This window comes from Tasmannia lanceolata, unplaced genomic scaffold, assembly GCF_043159265.1.
Source record: "Tasmannia lanceolata isolate RefF3 unplaced genomic scaffold, GAP_Taslan_0.1 ptg000008l, whole genome shotgun sequence".
NCBI classification, from domain to species: domain Eukaryota; kingdom Viridiplantae; phylum Streptophyta; class Magnoliopsida; order Canellales; family Winteraceae; genus Tasmannia; species Tasmannia lanceolata.
The window spans coordinates 16,474,710-16,493,506 of record NW_027518685.1 but is presented as its reverse complement, the minus strand read 5'-3'; the positions used below and the strand labels follow the sequence as shown (position 1 = coordinate 16,493,506).

Genomic DNA, 18,797 nt, shown 5'->3' with positions numbered 1-18,797 from the left:
CTCTCATCTTCTTCACGGCAAGCAAGCGGGTCCCCTCCTTCTCCACCCTGTATTCTAAAGAAATACAATGTCTGTCTTCTTTGTGATCCTAGTAGGAAATCATGGCCAGTAGAAGTCAAAATCAAGGTGGATCTGGAAATAGCATGCTCTAGAGGCAAGTAATCTGGCAAGCAAGTGAAAATCCCCTCATCTTCTTCACAACCACATACCGCCAACAACATGCTCCAGCGGCTGCAACTATATCCAGCATGCAAGGTCCCACAACAGGAAATGGAGAGTATTAGGGTACAAATTAAATACTGATGGGAGAGAAGAGAGCTCTGAGTCGCCTTCCAGTGAAACCCTAACCTTTGCCACGCACTATTATCGTGCTTCGCAAAACCCAAAATCAGGATTTGCCGATTTGAGGAGAGAATGAAGAAGATACCATTTCATTTAAACAAAGGAAGATGGCGGGTTTTCTTTTGTCTTTGTTTATTAAAGATTGTTGTTTCCCAAAAAAGTAAAATCCTTATTAAATGAGATCACCAAACCATAGAAAACTGACGCGGGAAGGGGTTGGAAGGTCGGGGCTAGAGATGTTTGATTTTATGCCCCCTGATAGATCTTCTCTTTTGCTTATTGTATTTTTTTTCTTTCACACCCTTTGTATATAGCTTGCTTGGGCAAGAGTAGTACTAGGATGGGTGACCTCCTGGGAAGTCCACGTGTTGCACCCCTATATTTTTGCCATTCAAAAAAAAAACCCTTTGTATTGCTTTCTCATCTTGTACTCTTTTTGGAGTGGACCATCTCGGTCTTTCCTGGCTTTAATGAAATTTTTACGATTAAAAAAAACCATAGAAAACTCATTTTCTGAAGAAAGTTTTTTTCCGATAAAAAGAAATAACTACATCCATACAGGACCTTACTGTATGTGTTGGAATGGACAACTTATGAAATATACTGTCGTCTTGGTGTTTGCAAAATACTTAAGCATAAGATCAGTTTCAACTCAAGTTGTGACATGTAGTTCAAGTGGTAAAGGGGAGGTGATCTAGGCGGACTTAAATTTGCTAGCTGAATAAGAGATCCTCCTACTCCTTGAAGATTATTATCTTCAGGTAGGGAGATTAAAGCTTTGGTGTCTTGTTTGGAGAGGTCTTTATTGCCTCATATTCACAGGAGAAGCAACTCAATAGTGAATTGTTTTGCAAATTTTGGTTGCAGGTGTGTAGAAACTGCACCTCAGATGTACATGACTGATGTAAAGTCATGGTGCTCTAGCACATTTTATGTCTTTTTTGTTATCCCCTCTACTGCCAGAGGCTGTAATCACTTCTATATTTCTCTTTGTTTTCTTCAATACAAAAGTTAACTTCCTCAGAAATTAAAAATTAAAAATAAATCAGTGCGACAAATAAACCCACTTGGGTGTGTATTATTTACTTGCATGGGAGCAACCTCACCTCAGAAATTATGTCTATACTCTTAGGATCATACAGCTCTTAAAGATCTTGCCTTAAATTATAACAGTTTATCCCTAGCAGCGGTAATGCAGATCATTGTGTTAGAAATGGGCCAAATGGCATGTCATGTAAGAGATCAAGCAAATGGGAGATGGAACGAATAAAGATGAATTTTGCATTGAAAATTTTCGCTGCTGATATCCAAGGTTTTCAATTTCAATTTCAGTTTCGGTTTTGGACGCCATGGAAACGGAAACATTTCGGTTCAGTTGGAAATGCCGGAGGAAATCCTGTACAAAAGCATATTCAAATGATAGAATTTAAAGATGGTACTTCAGAAGATGCTAGAATAAGTACAAATATACACTTAAAACCCATCACATAAGTAAGAAAACCATCCATAATTGTTTAAAAAATCGAATACCTAGTAACATGTACTGTCGCACATTTCTGATAATTTATTACATGCCAAATTTCGCATGTAATTCATATAAATATTTATACATAATACATGCACCACATCTTGCATGCAATTCATATAAATATAATTATGTAATACATACTAATCTAGTATCCCACTATTACATTTACGATTTTGGTTTATACATTTTGGTTGTTTCGATTTTGGTTTCGGTGGGGATGGAAATGGAAATGGAAACATTTCGGTCATTACCTTTTAGTTTTGGATGAAATTTAAAACCATGGTGATATCCGCACGACCATGTTTTGAAAATGGGGCAAATTCACCTTGTTTTGCACTGCTTAACCAACTGTAAAAGGCTATTACAGTTCCCAAAAAGCTCTCAGAATCCAATTAAGAAGTCTATCTAGAACAAGGGGAATTCACCCCATTATAAAAACATGGTCATGCAGATATCAGCAGGCAAAATTTGTTATATAATATACAAGTACATAAGCAGGCATATTAAAGAACAAACATCTATACCACAAGACATAGCCCTATATTGGATTCCAATCATAGGAAATATAATTTAGAAAAGATGCAATCAGCATCTTTATTTAGAAAAGAGAGTAGACCTTCAGCAGCATTCTCCATTTTACTAATTCAAAATTTTAAGAAATTTTGCAATCTGAAGTAACCAGGTAGCATAACAGAATTTATTATGGCATAGAACCCATATTAGGGAAGATGTCATCACATACACCCATAGAATACACGCTGTTTTTCTTGTAACTTCCTACTTTACATGTACAAATGCACTTTGTGTCCATTTTCAAAAAAAAAAAAAACTGCACTTTGTGCAAGGAATTTTGGAATTTCAGTTGTCATATCTGCAGTATGAAAGGAATACAGCAAAAATAACAATTTAAATCGCTCAAACATAAAAAAATTAAAATTTTAAAAGACCTGCCTCTTCAAATTTATTCTAACAATCCATACCAGAAGTCCCATAGGACACTTCTACATTAACAAGCTGAACTTTTTTTTCGAATAGATTGTAAGCTGAACTTAGTCTCAGTTCCAAGTTCCAACAAATATTTTGTGTAAGAGAGAATTTTAATGATCATTTATAGGGCAAATCTCTATAATATGGACACTTTTATGAGCCAGAATGACTAATATAGGCATCAAATGACAAATAGAAATGGAATGTAACGGCCTCCTTACCTGTACATAATGTACACCAGTTATCTTTGTCGGAGTACTCAGTAGTTCAAAGACAGATACACCATTAGATTTTCCAAAATCAGGAAACCTAGAAGAGCTATTGTTGGTCTCTAGAAAGCTCCAAGTTCCTGCATCTCGCAGTTTCCCGTAGGTACCATCAGAAAAACCAATCATATACAAGCCGAAACCAGAGAATAATATGAGAGTAGAATCCTATGCACTTTTGTCTAGCGGGCTTGACAGAGATTGAGCAAATTAGGAAGGATAGAACTAAACATGAAAAGAACTCACTGCACAAATGTAAGTTCCTGAGCAATTAAGTCAACAAGGACATATGCCTTTTTGGTGCATATGCACCCTATAAAATGCAAAGCACTGAATGAAATGACCCAAAACTATGATCACGGGTTGCTTTCAGATAATTAAAGAAAAAATGATTGATATTAGGTGCACTCCTGCTTTAGTGGAAAGTACTGTTGACAAGTCATGGAATAGGTTTACAGTTTCGGTTTCGGACATCTGAAACCAAAATTTCGGCCAAAATTCGGTAAAAAAGAATTTTCAAACTTGTGCTGAAATTTCGGTAATTTGGACCTAAATTTTGGGAAAAAGTAAATTTCAGCCGAAATTGCCGAAATTTGGGACTCAGGCCGAAATTTCGGTTTCGGTCGAAATTTAAAACCATGGTCATGGACACATGCAACAGTTTTAAGATTTGAACTAAATACGTTTGGAGTACAAACCTGACACCCAATTAGCACCAAGGACCCAATTTGGTGAGCTTTCATAGCATGAAGAACTTGACAATTTTAAGGGCAAGAAATAACAAACAAACAGATGAATAGCATCTTAAGAACAAAACACACGAACCTCTGTAGCTTCCTGTAATGTTCCAAGGAGAGTAGGGACCCAGGTCACTCTCATCTCTTCTAGTAAATAGCCGCTGCAAGAACCAAAAAAGCTATAAATACAACCGAAGTATATAAACTCCCCGCAGAGGAGGAGGGGGATCACATATCAGATGCAACTATGTGTCAAAAGTGGGCAAACATGTTTCCTTTTGCTTCGGCAGAAAAAGATACTAATTGGAACTGATGAACAGAAAAGCTCTGGGCATGTCTGACTGTCTGAAACATCTAAATAAAGAAAATGAAGAAAGGAATTACTGAGACAAATACTGCCATCCAACTATGCAAAATTCCTTTAGATCGCTTTCTATAATCCTATTGGCCAGACCTTTGGCCCCTACTTATAAATACCCCTCACACCACCTAAAACTCTTGAGTTTTGTGAAATCAAAAGGTGAAGCCCCCTCTTGCGTCAATGTACCCGCGCCCTCTCTCCCCTTTCTTTTTCGTCTCCTCTCTTTCCCTTCTTGTCTCTCTTTTTCTTTCTTTTACTTCTCTTATTCTTCTCCTTCTCTCTTTTCTCCCCTCACATTATTCACCTCTGTCCCTATCCTTCTCCCTTCTTACATCCTTTTCACTTCTCCTCTCCTCTCTCTTGCACCCCCAAGGTTGGGTTTATAAGCCACCCCCTTCTGCTCTTATCTTTCTCAAACCCTCACGATTGGCTAAATAAGCCGCCCCCTTCTACCCCTATCTTTCTCCGTTCTTGATCTTGATTCCTTTCTTAGTCATGATTCCTTTCTTGATCTTGAATCTCTATTCATCTCTCTCTTTTTATCTTGGCTATGAATAGCCCTTTCTTCCCTCTTTTCGACTTGCTCTCTTCCCCTTAGACATTGCCTGCAGCGGACTACCAGCCAAATCAGCAACCTCCTCCATTAACGGCAACTTTGAGATCTTCTCCATACTTTGATCATCAAGACTAAGATCAAATCTATTGTAGCTTTAAGAGCTAAGAAACTCATTGAAGAGGAACCAGAGTTGCCGCTTTGATACCAAATCTTATGCATCGCACATGGTTTTTGTTACTTGTGTATAGAGAAAATCAACTTTCGGCTCATTCTCTCTCGTTGTTTACAAAGAAATCAGCCTCCTTTTGAGTGAATGAAAAGAAATCAGCTTCATTTTCTCTCAAACATTACATCTTTCAGCTCCCAACTTCTGACTTCTAGTTCAATGTGCAAGCAATTGTCAAACAAATTGACCAGCCCATATTCTCTCTGTTTATTATTCTCTCAAACCCTACATCTTCCAGCTCCCATTTTCCGACTTCTCGTTCAATGTGCAAGCCATTGCCAAACAAATTCACCAGCCCATTCTCTCTAGTTGCAGAGAATCCAATTTCTCTCTCTTGAGCATTAAGTCCTTCAGCTCCCAGTTTATGACTTCTAGTTCAACTTACAAGCAATTGTCAAACAGATTGATCAATAGTGTTTCGAATCTCAAGTCCCTATTCATTTATGAGACTCAAAATTACATTTAAATTTGAGTCCAATAATTCATTAAGCAGTCACAATCTGTTTTCATAATCTTAAACGAACGGGGCCCGAGCTAAATTTTTGGAACCTAGTGATAGCCCTGGTCCACAACTACTAGGTTTGTAGTTGTTTAAAAGGAAATACAAATCCAAACAACATGAACATCAAGCATTTTAAATATCTAGATTCAATCTACAAAAAATTATCTCACATTCAAGAACATGAACAATATGCTACTCTCTGTATCAGACTACTAGATACACATAAAAATAGGCAAATGTTTACTCTATGGTCTTAGCAGGAACTAGTACAATCCATTAAAAGGCAAAGATAAAATCAAAACCTAGATGAGATTAAGCATAGAAACAAAGGAACAAGACGCAAAAAGAAACCCACCTCATCGCCCCACGAACCAGCCCTCTCCCTGAGAGGCCTCAGAGCTGTTGAAAACCGCAAAAACAAGCCCGAAAGGACAAAGCTACAAACAAAAACATCCGATAGAAAACCCCCAACACCCTTTATTTTGGGCAGTGGAGAATAATCCAAATTCCTGACCATCTCACCACCTGAATTCAATCCCAAAATGCCTCTAAAATTCTCTGTTTCAACAAATCCTTAGTAATCAAACAAAACCCAGAAAAACCCATGAAGGATTTGGAGAGAGATTGAAGGCAACGGTTGCTTCAAGTGGAGTCAACCAACAACCAAATAGGGAGGAAAATGGGGAAGAAAACGAGAGTCTAACAAACGAAATGCACAAGGAACGTTTCACCCAAATGTCATATAATTTTTCCTAATTCTTATTATACACAATGAAATACAAGAAGACTTTTGGACCAACAAAACCCAAAACCAAGGTGGGTTTTTACCTTTTATCATCTCTTGAAATAAAAATCGACCAGAGCAAAAGGCCCAGCTTTTGATTTGGATTTAGCTAACGATGCAGTCAGACACTCGCAGACCCTTTCTGATTGGTGAATAAACGTATGGCCCACTCTTAAGAAATAATGATGAATCCACTAAAATAATCTCGCCGTGGAAATAGAACAATCTCAGTTTTGATTGGCGGTGTACAACTGGCACTCATAAAAATAAAAGGAAAAATAATTGACCCATAAATACGAGGAATTTATGGTGCATGTGAGTATTTTAGTTTGGTATTTACTATTAGAAATGAAGAGACATTGTTTACAAAAGTGAGGAAATGAGTCTTCCTCGTTTGATTTGCAGAGGGGTACAGCACCAACTTCAGAAAACCACCCTCTTAAGGACCAACTTACCAACCCTACTTATGATGTATTACACGGCTAACTTAATTTGGTTACGACCTACCCTGCCATAGCTTAAAAAAATAGTTCTTGATGAGTGGAAAGGTGTTAAAAAAAGAAAGTGACATGCAGGCTCCTTGTTAAAAAGTAATAAGTGGGTCCCATGCTTTGCCTCATTTATGTGATTGGATCCGTTGGGATCGGAAGAAAGCCATGAGTGGGATCTTTTGCTTTTACGTGGACCCCCTCACCCCACAGTCTCTCTCTGCAAACTCCCTCTCAATGCTGGAGCAATTTGGGAACTATGAGATCTTTCCCGAGGGATTTTTCCATCCGACAAACTCCCCCTCACGCGGAAGCAACCTGGGAACTACGAGATCTTTTCCGAGGGATTTTTCAATCATCGGATGCATACCGGAGTCGCCGAGATCTTTCTTGAGGGAATTTTCCGTCCTCAAAAGCACACAGGGGTTACAACACCCCGGCTCTAATACCACTTGTTGGGACTTGGGTAGTTTGTACCCTTAAAAGCTAGTCGTTATGAGGGTGCGCAAGTTCTTATAAGTCCATCCACACACATGTAGGGGTGCAACTTGGGTTGGGCTCAACCCGAACTCGACAGGTTCAACCTGATTTTGGCTCGGGTTGGGTTGGCATTACCTCGGGTTAGGTTGGGTTAGGGTTAGGAAAAGCCAACCCAATTTAATTTCAGGTTGGGTTAGGGTTGAGGCTTCGGCAACCCGACGTTCGCCCTCTAATTTTATCTTGATTTTCTATGGGTTATTGTATTTTTCTATTTAGTCCAAGGGAACTCGAACCAACCCAACCCAACCCGATTTTGGTTAGATGGGTTGGGTTAGGGTTGAGAAATTTAGTGGCGGGTTGGGTTAGGGTTGACATGTAGAAAATCACGGATCAAAGCACTAAATCTTTGATACACCCGAAGAAAATAAAATCACAGCAAGAAGCAATACCCACAATGGACAGGAGAAGATGGGGAGAGAGGGAGAGATTTTATTCCAATACTTTATTCACAAAAACTATAAATTGTACATCCTCTTTTCTATTTTCCTAAGATGAACAGAGAACTTTTTTCTTTTCTCTGTACAAGATCCTCTCTTCACAACTCACGTTCTCTCTCCTCTGTACAAGATCCTCTCTTCACAACCCGAGTTGCACCCCTACACACTTGCACTTATCCGACGTGGGATCTTTTGCTTTTACATGAAACCCCCCCAACAATAAGCACTTGACTTACTAAGCATCATGTCAGGATTTCGCAACGGTTGATTTGTTTTTAGTCCTCTATCTTACAGATGGGATGTTCGTTCTGGATAAGACTAAAATCATGTGGGTTGCCTTCCGATGTTCTTCAAGATCAAGGATTTTTACTTACCCAAATTTACAATTTAACATTGATTGTAAAAATAGACTTTTTATGCAGTCATCCTCCTAATAAGGCGCTCTCTCGCTCTCTCCTGATTTCAATACCAGGTACATGAAAAACCCTAAAACTACCCGCTGCAGGCCTATGGCAGAGTGGCAGCCAATCTCAATATGTTTCGATTGATCATACAGGACTAGACTTGCAACCATACATGTCGTACTGACATTGGTACATTACCTATGTCAATATCAATACCTATATAGCATGAAGATTGTAATGTATCCAAGTGACATTGTTTGCGGATACAGCAAGGGCATGACACCTTACCTCATTAAAATGGGACGTAGTTAGTTCTACTATAACAGCATGAAATCAAACAGTCTATGTTTAAGATCATCCCTCTTAGATGTTGGGTTTCAAATATGCTTGGGTCAATCAGGTGGCCCGAGCTTGATTAATAAAAGCCTAACATGTCATCAAATTAAGTAGAATCAATGCGAAGCTCTGTCTTTTTATTCAGTAGTTCTTTCTAATGAAAGGCCAAACGCCTACATTATATAAGAACGTGGAAGAAGGGGTTCTATAGAAAGAAGGGGTTCTATAGAATACGGGACCCCTCGGCACAAACAACAAAAATTTCAAATCAGGAAAAGAATGCCATTGGTCTAATCTCAGCCGTTCGTTGGCTGATAGGCACCTGAACACTTTTATGAGAAAAGTATGGAATGGGCGTGCTAATTACCAAAAATTACAGATTTTAGGTACCTTCTAAATTAATCATCAAACATGGGTGATTTTTAAAAAGCAGGTGGGAAAAGACCCTAATTCCCTTAAGACATGTCGTATGTTTCTCTTCCTGATAAATTCACAGCCCAACGTCAATCATTATCTTTAAAGTAATATTTTATTATTTATCACTTATCTTTTGTCTGAGAACTGCTACGTTACTGAATATTTTATTATTTACACATTTCTTTTGATTGAGAACAACGATGTTATTGAACATTTTATTATTTCTCACACCTCTTTTGGCTTATAACGGCTATGTCATTGAATATTTTATTATTTATCACATCTTTTTTGGCTTAGAACGGTTACGTTATTGAATATTTTATTATTTCTCATGTCTCTTTTGGCTGAGAAAGCAGCCGGATTCTTGAGTACGCCGTTAGATTCAAGAAACACCCATCGATCAAAGATATCAAGTACGCCGCCGTATTCTAGGGTATGCTACCGGATTTTCTGGATTCAAACATGTGTTCCAAATGTATCGAGTACGCCGCCAGAATATCGAATACGCCGTCGGATTCTAGAGTATGCCGCCGAAATATAAAGGGGTACGCCGGTGGAATTCAGGGGTACACAGGCAGAAATAATGGGTACATTGACAGAATCTCATACAAAGAGATGTCGGTATTATTAGAAGATGCTACCGTTCCATATTGATGTTCGTGTGTCGTGGATCCGACCTATGCATATTGGCGACGACCAAGATTTAAACGAACCCAAGAGACTCTGGGTTCAAAGGAAAATTTCAAATCCAAACTAAACGAGCCGTGTATAGAGGCGTCGACGTTCCCAAAAGTTTTTTAACAGATGTAAAGCATCAATCCGTTTATGGTTATTTCCGATGACCAAGATAGAAACAAACCCAAGGTTTTGTCGTTTCAAATACACATCAAGACGAACCAAAACGAGCCTTGTGAAGCGTGCCAATTTTGTCGGTATTAAATACGGTAATGAAAAAAAGGAAGCTGCAAGGAGATTTGTGTTGATGCTAGAAGTATTGGGGTCCGTTTTTGAAAAATCACCCGTGTGTGATGATTACTTTAAAAGGTATTCGAAATCCGTACTTCATCGTAACTATTACCCCTATTCCGTACTTTTCTTCACTTTTATTTTCGTTTTTTTTTCGTGGAGTACGGATGCCATTTATCAGATAAACACAGTGAAAAAGCGGGTGGAGGATGATTAGGGTTTGAAGAAAAAGAAGAGATGGGAAGGGTTTTTGTAGTGGAATTGGATGGTAAGGTTTACAGATGCCAGTTTTGTCGTACCCACTTAGCCCTTGCCGAAGACCTCGTTTCTAGGGTTCGTCTCCGTTCATTCATTCATCTGTTTCTCTATAAGTTCTTTCCATTCAATATCCTGTCTCTTATTCTTTTGCTCATGTACCGTTTTTCTGGTCTTATGTTGTTGATGGGTTATCGTATACATTACGAAACACATTCGTTAGATTGCAGGCTAGGTTTTTTTTCTTCTTCTCAAAGATAAGAATATAGTATTCTGATACTTTTTTTTTGAATGGTAAAGAATTTCATTAATAAAAGAGCACAGACAGACCAAGATGATCAATACAATGAACAAAGGAAGAATGAACATATAAAATTGATCTCACAGAGGAAGAAAATAGAAAAGTTCAAACGACTTTCTCTAGCCTGTCGGCATCCGAATCAGCCGACCTACTCCTCACATGGTTGAAAGATATGGATGGACCTAATTTAAACCCTAATCATTGTAGATTCCTAGAAGAAAAATTGATGGGAACCATCATAAAGTTCAAATTTTAACTTCTCTGTGTCTTTTAAAAATCACTTAAGTTATTGGAGTTACGAGTGTATTAAGTCATTAGAGGGTATTTTAGATTAAAAGTGTGAAGTTCTGTTTAGGGTTTTAGACCTTTCTAATTCTCATATTTTTGATATATATTGTAAGCCTCATGACACTTTTCTGTTAGCCACGATGGAATGAAAATGAATGATGATTGAACAAAGATTTTGAAAGCTTGCACTTATTGCACCCTTATTTTTGTTTGGATGGAACTATTACCATGCCCTTTCTTTTTTCTTTATCATATATGCTTGTTACCTGTGGTGAAAGAATTTGGTGCCTTGAAGGGAAGAATTAGTACAGCTTTTGGATACTACTAAAACCTTGTTCTTGCATGAGTCCTTTTTTAATGCAATTGCCAGTGTTTCAATATCACATGTTGTATCAGTATATGCTGGATTGTAATATTGTAATCATGTTTGACTTTTGTTTATTTTCCACCCGTAGCAGGCTTTCCATTGTCATCGAGGGAAGGCATACCTTTTCAATAACGTGTGAGTTCTTTACAATTCTGCTGTATGCACGCTATTGTCAATTACAATCTGCTTATTTGTGTTGTTGATGATGGGTCTTGTCTTTGGATGGAAACTTCATTTTATTGGTGATTTTGTTGTTAGTAAATTATTTTAGAATACAACCATGTGACTTTCCACTAGGTGACATTCAATTTAAGCCATGTAGGGAAACTGTGTTGGTTTCTAGGTTTCACAAGTGTGTCTAGGTGCACCTCAAGTCTTGCCTTGTAGCTATGAAGCCAGATTGGAGGCGGTGAAGTTTTTTTTTTTTTTTTTGAATGGTTTGGAGGAGGCGAAGCTAAAGCACATTTAGGCACCACATTGAGCTTTGAAATGCTATTTCTTCCTTACAAGCTATCTTCACATTCTGACAATAATGATTTTGATACGATGCTGTGGTTTCTTTATAGTTCTTCACTTCTCATTTAATCTCAAATCACCGTTGTTGTTTAGAATTTCATTTGAAAGTTTCTTGTAAATGATAGCGAATGCCCAACTTTCTTGAGATAGATAATCTCAGTGTGTTTTGTCATGGCATGGATAACTGGATTTTGAGATAATTGCACTTTGATCATCACAATGAAGAGTATGAGAATCATTCCTCAAATGACACTATTGTAAGGAGATTTCTCAACTACGAGCTGTGTAGTGGTTGATGTTATGGCTCTATACTCTCCTTTTGCATTGGATCTGGCCAGTGTTCGTTTTTTTCTTACCGCTCCAACAAACTAAGCAATCTTTACCATAATAACTGTTCTCCTTATATTTAGTTCTACTGCCCAATCAGCATCTGAGTATCCTTGCACACCATCTTTCTTTGTCTTATGAGTTTTATAAAATAATCCATAGTATAATGTACCTTAAATATATCTCATAATCAGTTTAGCTGCCTACAATACTTCTCTTCCGGATCTTTAAGACACTGAAAAACTTGATTAATTGCATAGATGATGTCATGTGTACTAAATGTAAGATACCATAGAGCCCCTATAACTGTGTTACGTATGAGGATCTCTAACTTTCTCACCTTCCTTTAACTGATCTTGCTATTAAAAGTTGTTAGCGTACTATCATGTTTACAATTCAACATGGGGAGTCTATTGAAGAGATCTACAATATACTTTTCTAGTGGCAATAACATTTTTCCCTTGTCCTTGTAATCCCAACTCACCAAGATCTTTAATGTCAAAAATCCCCTTTTAAGTTATTTGTCTTCTTCTGAATTTCAAGTCTATCTGATTATAATTTCATCTTTGTAAACTACTACTAACACCATATGTGTCTGACTGTATTTGATGAATATGGAATTATCTGACATGCTTCTCTTGTATCTCCTTTTTTCGAGTGCATAATGTAAGCTATCAAACCATGCTCTGGGTGTTTGCTTCAATCCATATGTTTTTTTTTTTTGAGTGGCCAGGGCTTGTTTATGTTTATTTTTACGAATATACTATCTCTCATATGGTTGCAAGCTATGGCTCTTACGTTGTCACAAGGCTCTGCGGTAATTCTAGGAGTCGTTGATGGAGTGGCCTGTGGAAGTACTGCTCTGGATGTTTCCTCCTTAAGCTAATGGACAATGCTTGAAGGATTATATAAATGAGACTCATCAAACAAGACATGGTGATAAATTATATTCATACGGGAGGAAAGAGAATAAGTGACCATGAATGCCTTGACCCTTGAGCGAACGCAATAGAAAGGATGACCCTTCCATAGGATAAAATTGTTATAAAGAAATTTGATAGTGACTAATTGTGGGAGTAGAGGTTACCATTAAAAAGAATTGTGGGAGTAGAGGAAAGGAAGAACTGAACAATAGAAAGAAAGAGGTGCCATCAATGAAAGAAAAATGAATATATGGAAGAAAAAAAAGGTGTTCGGGAAATAGAAAAAAGAAGAAGAATAGGATGTAAAACAATAGATAAAAGAGCAGTGAAAGGCTGCGGAAAAGATAGGGTAGGAGAGAAAAAGGTGGCAAGAGGAAAAAGATAAAGAAGTGCAGCCCTAACACTTGAATGAGAGCTAATTAGGGTCTGGATGAACAGAGAAGGGTTTTTGGATAGGGGAGTGTTTTTTGATAGATGGTGCTAATCTCTTAGCTTAAGTGAAAGATAAGTGGACCCTTGCATAGATTTAAAAGGGCATTTAAGTGATATGCTAACATGCACCTCACTTGAGACTCACAGTCAGAAGATATCTGAGAGAAAAATTAGGCAAAAGTGAAAAAATATGAGTTTGAATGAAAAATGGTAGGCTTGCTAATGTAGGACCAATATGGAAAGGGAATGAAGCTCAAGAAAATTCTACAGATCTGATTTGTAGGGCAACTAGTTGTCTAGTTGTCTACAATGGGCTATATAATGGACTAGTTCAGATCTAACAAAGTAAATAATTGACCAAACTGAACTGGCTGGTATTAACACGATCACCTATAGGGTTTAGATTTACCTTAGTCAACTTGAGCTGGGTAGATCCTTTCGCCTTCTTCATGAAATTTTTTCTGAAGGATTCATTAGCCGACCCCAACTAGTTTGGGACAAAGGCTTAGTTGAGTTGAGTATGATAAAAGGAATATATGAACGATTCAGTTGTAAAAGTAAGGGATCGAGAGTTTAGATGATGTAAGGGATTGAGAACTCGGGGATTTGAATGAGTTGCAAACAGTCCTAGATTATGTAAAAACTAAAAACCAAAATATTAAAACTAGAGATCTACTGGTAGAACTTGGGGAAAGAGAACTAGAAGATTTTGTAAATAATGGAAGAAAACCACTGGAGAATAAAGATGATAGATACGTTAGCATCACACTAAATAGTTCTGAAAGGAGAGGCCCCATCTTGCAAGTTCGGCAGCCCTCTTCGAGGGGTTTATTAAAATTAAATTTTGATGGCTCTAGTATGGGCAATCCGGTCAGGTAGGCATATATGGTGTCCTTAGGGATTCAATTGGTGAAGTTTTATGGGCATATTCAGGACCGATCGGTATAGCAGATCCAAATGAAGCTGAGGTTCGCTTCATTCATCATGGTACCAAGAGGTTAGAGAGAGTGAGTTGCATAGGGTGATAGTGGAGGGAGATTCCCTCAATGTCATCCGGTGGCTTCGAGGGTCGGCTGTCCCTCAGTGGCGTTTTGCGCATCTCTTTGATGAAATCTCCGATTTAACTGTAGGAGTGTCGATTGTTTTCTTGCATGTTAGGAGATCTACCAATAGCGCTGCAGACCGATTGGCTAGGGAAGCTGGAGTTAAGGAGAATCTAGAGCTGTTTGACTTTCTTCCCCTGTGAATCGGATTTTTTTTTTTTTTTGTCCTTTGTATCGCCGACCTCTCTCAATCGTTCTTTATTAATGAAATTTGCTACCATTATAAAAAAAAGCATCACACTAACCAGTCCACTGCATGATACTAATGGAACCCTAGGCACCAAAGGGGATGAAGGCATAACATCTTGAAGTAGAAGGAGAAGATAAATTTGTTGGAGTCACACCAACGAAACCGAAGCCACCCCTAGGACATCACATCGAAGGAAATCAAGGCATCACACCAAGACTTGCAGACATCACATCCATGTTTTTGCAAGAGAGCAAAAGAGTATTTTCATTCATTCATATCATATTGTAGTTTGCCCAAAGGCATATAACATGTCCATTTGTCCGACAACTTTTAAAGTTTTCTAAGCGGCTAAAACTCTAATAAGGGGCTTTCTTTAACATAAGCAAGTAAAAACCCTAAGTCTAGGTGTTTCTCATGTAATTACTCATGAAAATAAAAACTAATAATAAACACTAACGTGTGGGTGAATAGTGCCACATGAATAGTAAACTCTATTCTAGATCAAACTAACCGATCCCCATGACATTGAGCTTCTCAAAGAAACCAACATGCCCCTACAAGCCAAGGAAAAACCCTTAGGTACTTCTAATTGGACCATTAAAAAAAAAAAGGTACTTCTAATAGGTCTCACTCTCATAATGCCCTCCCCACCCTCTTGAAGGCTGTCCTCCATCATTCTCCCCCACTAAAAAAGATTTGACCATGTCTCACTGAAGAATCTATTGAGTAAAGAATCTGGTCTATCTTCTTTGCCGCCTTGAGAGCTCCGAATAGGTCATCCATTTGAGTCATCACTAATCTCCTCATAGAGATCCTGCTGCCATGTGACCACATCCGAACGAAAGCTCTGATCCAACTAACCCTGAATTTCCAGGCTATAGATCCATCGAAGAGCCCATACACAGGGGGTCCCACCTGGGGGCAGGGACCTCAACTTGCTCCCTGCTAGAGAAGATATCTCTCCAAGCACGCCGAAGGTCGTAACGAGAAATAAATCTGAAGGTAGGAAGGATCTTTACCTAAGAGACAGTTAGCGAGATCGCCTTCGTGAAGATGAATTGCGAGCTTTTAACTGAACTTCTAAAGATCTGATCATTCCTTTCCTTCTAAATCACCCAAATAATGGCCAAGAGCACCGCTCTCCACAAAATTCTCCCTTCCTCCAAGGGGCAAAAAACCAGCACTCCAGGAGATCAGCAAGCCAGGAGAGAAAGACCCAGGACATACTGAATCTCCCTAGTATGCAGCTCCAAATGTCTCTGGCTAACCTGCAATGAAGAGGCATGGTCCACAGCCTCCCCTGCCTCCTAAAATAAAGCACATTGAAAAATAATCAACATGTTACAGTTACGCAGGTGATTCACAATGAGAATCCCATTAAGAAAAGCAGTCCATCCGAATGCACAGGCCCTCAGAGGTGTAGGAATGCTTAAAACTCTGTCCGGCTTCGAGGAAGGAGGGCTAGGAACAATTTAGTTGTAGAACGATTTGACCATAAGCACCCCGAACAGCTCCAGATCCAAACCTTTTATCTTTACTATATTTCTGTATGTAACGGGAATCCATGATTTCAAGAGATGAGTCACCCGATGACCTGATCAATCTCCCTATTAAAAAGGTTTTGCTGCAGTTAATTTTCTAAGAAACCCACCCCTCCACCTGTTCGTAACAATCTTGGACAAAGGCGTCCTTGTCAGAGGCCACAACAAACACATCCTGGAAATGCTAGTGTGTTTATTCAGTGCTCTCAGTTACATTTAAGAACCAAATACCAATGAAAAGGATGACCCCTTCATAAATGTTGGCAAGAGGCTATGCAAAACCCCTCTCGGAAGGCAAACAAGCTATATTGACAACCAGTGGATTTATATACAATATCAGCTCAAGTTAGACAGGTCACTCAAATGTGAGCCTGATTTTCTTCTATAGTTCACCTAACTTCTATTTAGTTCTACGTTGTGGATATTTTTGTCTTTTTTCGCAATGTTCAAAGCCCATTATGTGCCATTTAGAGCTCTAAATAAGTCTATTGGGGTTTACTTTATTTGATATTTCATTTGTTTCAGGGTGAATATCAGTGTTGGAGTTCATGAAGAGAGGATGATGCTTTCTGGAATGCATACTGTAGCGGACATATTCTGCTGCTGCTGTGGGCAAATCGTTGGATGGAAATATGTAAGATCTCATTCAACTCATTAGCTAGGTTTAAGTAGAGTTGCTGGATACATTTTATAGGAAGTTGGCTCCCTCAAGGTATACTGTTATCGTACGAGGAATAATTAAATTATTCGCCATGTGTCGCATCTTGATTGGGAGTTGCTCAGTATTTTCTGACTACCAAACCTCTAGCATTGTGGTTGTTCTCACTGCTCACTAAAATGTCATTCAGGAGGCAGCCCATGAAATCAGTCAGAAGTATAAAGAAGGGAAATTTGTTCTGGAACGGTACATTGTTTCTTCTTGAATTGGCTTGACATGTCTCCGTATCTTTTTTCTCGTGTTTTTAATAAAAAAAATCTTTTTTCTTATGTTGCGGGGGCTGTGTTCTCGACCGACCAACAAACGGCTAAATACTAACCCACTAACTGCTTTGGTTTGTTGGAAAGGGGGAGGATAGTCGATGGAGTTGACTCAGAATTTTATCCCGATTCCCGCACAAGTGAGAGTGATGGTGAAGATGCCTAGTGGCAACTCCATTTGTTGTACAAAAGGTAACATGTACTCATCAATTCACAGTTACTTTTAGCTAAAGATACAAACATGTTCCATTCTATCTCGTTCAATGAGAGTAGATTCTGACGCATGACTCATTCATAACAAGGCCTAACAAATAAACGGTTTGGATCACTGAACAAGTGGACCCCCCTTGTACTTCTACTGGCTCATATTTTTTCTTTGAAAAATATGAAGAACCCTCAAATTATATATCACAAAAAAAGAAAGATGTTTGCTTACTTGAGCACAATCCTAATATATATAAAACTCATTAGGCAGCCTTGTTTTTTGTTTTTTGTAGTTATTTTCTTTTCAAAACCAAATTAAATTAAAAAGGCTGAGGGGTTAATTGGATTAAAAAATAAACATATTCTGTAATCATTTTTTATGAATAAAATTTCGTTATCATGTCTCAAAAAAAATAAAAAATAAATAAACATGTTCTATTGTAATATTCTATTTTGTTGTATACACAACAAAAATAATATATTGCAAGATTATTTTTTACAACAAAAATATTTCATAAACTATTTTTCTCCTTTCTCGCAGTATTTATAGAGAAGTACTAGCATGATGCCCAAGGAGACACTAGGGCTGGGGTGGCCACTCTCCATGTGCGTGATCATTACTCTAGCCCATGTGCAGGGCACACAGGGAGCGGCAGCTGGCCCTGCCCCGACACCCTCACTGTTGTCCTCAAACCATTTTCATATCTGATATTTTGCAGTGTATGATAAAAGAAATATCATAATATAAAATGTTTTATGGTGGATCTAGTTAGCGTATGTTGGATATCGTAGTATATGTCTGCACCCTCTTTATGGGTGGTATTTATGTCTTTGCATGTATCTGAGCTACATATATATAAATAAATATGTGCGTGAGGGAGAACTCTCTAATTCACGATTTCTCCCCAAAACCTTCTTCTCTTCTCTCTTTTACATGTTCGATGTAGCCGTAACATGGTATCAAAGCTGTGTCGCGATTGAAGATGATCGTAGATCGCGATTGAAGGTACCTCAACTCATAAGCCCTAAAAATAGAAACAGTTCCTCTCTAAACCTAACCTAGCAACCGCCCCTGGTTGCCCCCCCCTGGAAACTCAGCAGCTTCACTGTTTGCCCCCCCTGGACAACCCAGCCTCTTATTTCCCTTCAAACCCTATCCCTACTTCCATTCTTCACAAAAATCATTCCCTCAACCTCTCTTTATTCACCTTTACCTCGTGTTCATGTTCTAAACTCCTTTTAATTGATCCTTTCATCTTGTGGTTGGTTCCGAGCTCTTATTTCATGATTTTCTCATGATTATTGTGTTGGCTCGGGCTTTTGGTGATTCGAGTGTGATATCATACCCTTTTTTTTTATGCTGATATTGTTCGTTTACTAGTGATTGGATGGTGATCGGTTGTTGGTACTCGTTGCTATTGGTTTCTCCTTCTTGGATCGTGACTACGTTCGTGGTTTTATGAGTTGTGATGATCATTGGTGATTTCTGTGCCCT

At 38.4% G+C, this 18,797-nt stretch overlaps 1 protein-coding gene across 2 annotated transcripts in view; it reads right to left on the bottom strand.

Moving 5' to 3' along the window:
• Positions 1–6,348, bottom strand: part of LOC143884590 (transmembrane E3 ubiquitin-protein ligase FLY2-like) — a 29,841-nt gene extending 23,493 nt beyond the window's left edge. For both annotated transcript variants that reach the window (XM_077388237.1, XM_077388238.1), the window contains exons 1-3: positions 5,861–6,348; positions 3,949–4,021; positions 3,079–3,206 (exon numbers count right to left, since the gene is read on the bottom strand). In XM_077388237.1, coding sequence (XP_077244352.1) covers positions 3,079–3,206; positions 3,949–4,021; positions 5,861–6,022 — 363 coding nt within the window. In that variant the 5' untranslated portion in view covers positions 6,023–6,348. The remainder of the gene's footprint in view (positions 1–3,078; positions 3,207–3,948; positions 4,022–5,860) is intronic.
• Positions 6,349–18,797: the final 12,449 nt, after the last annotated feature.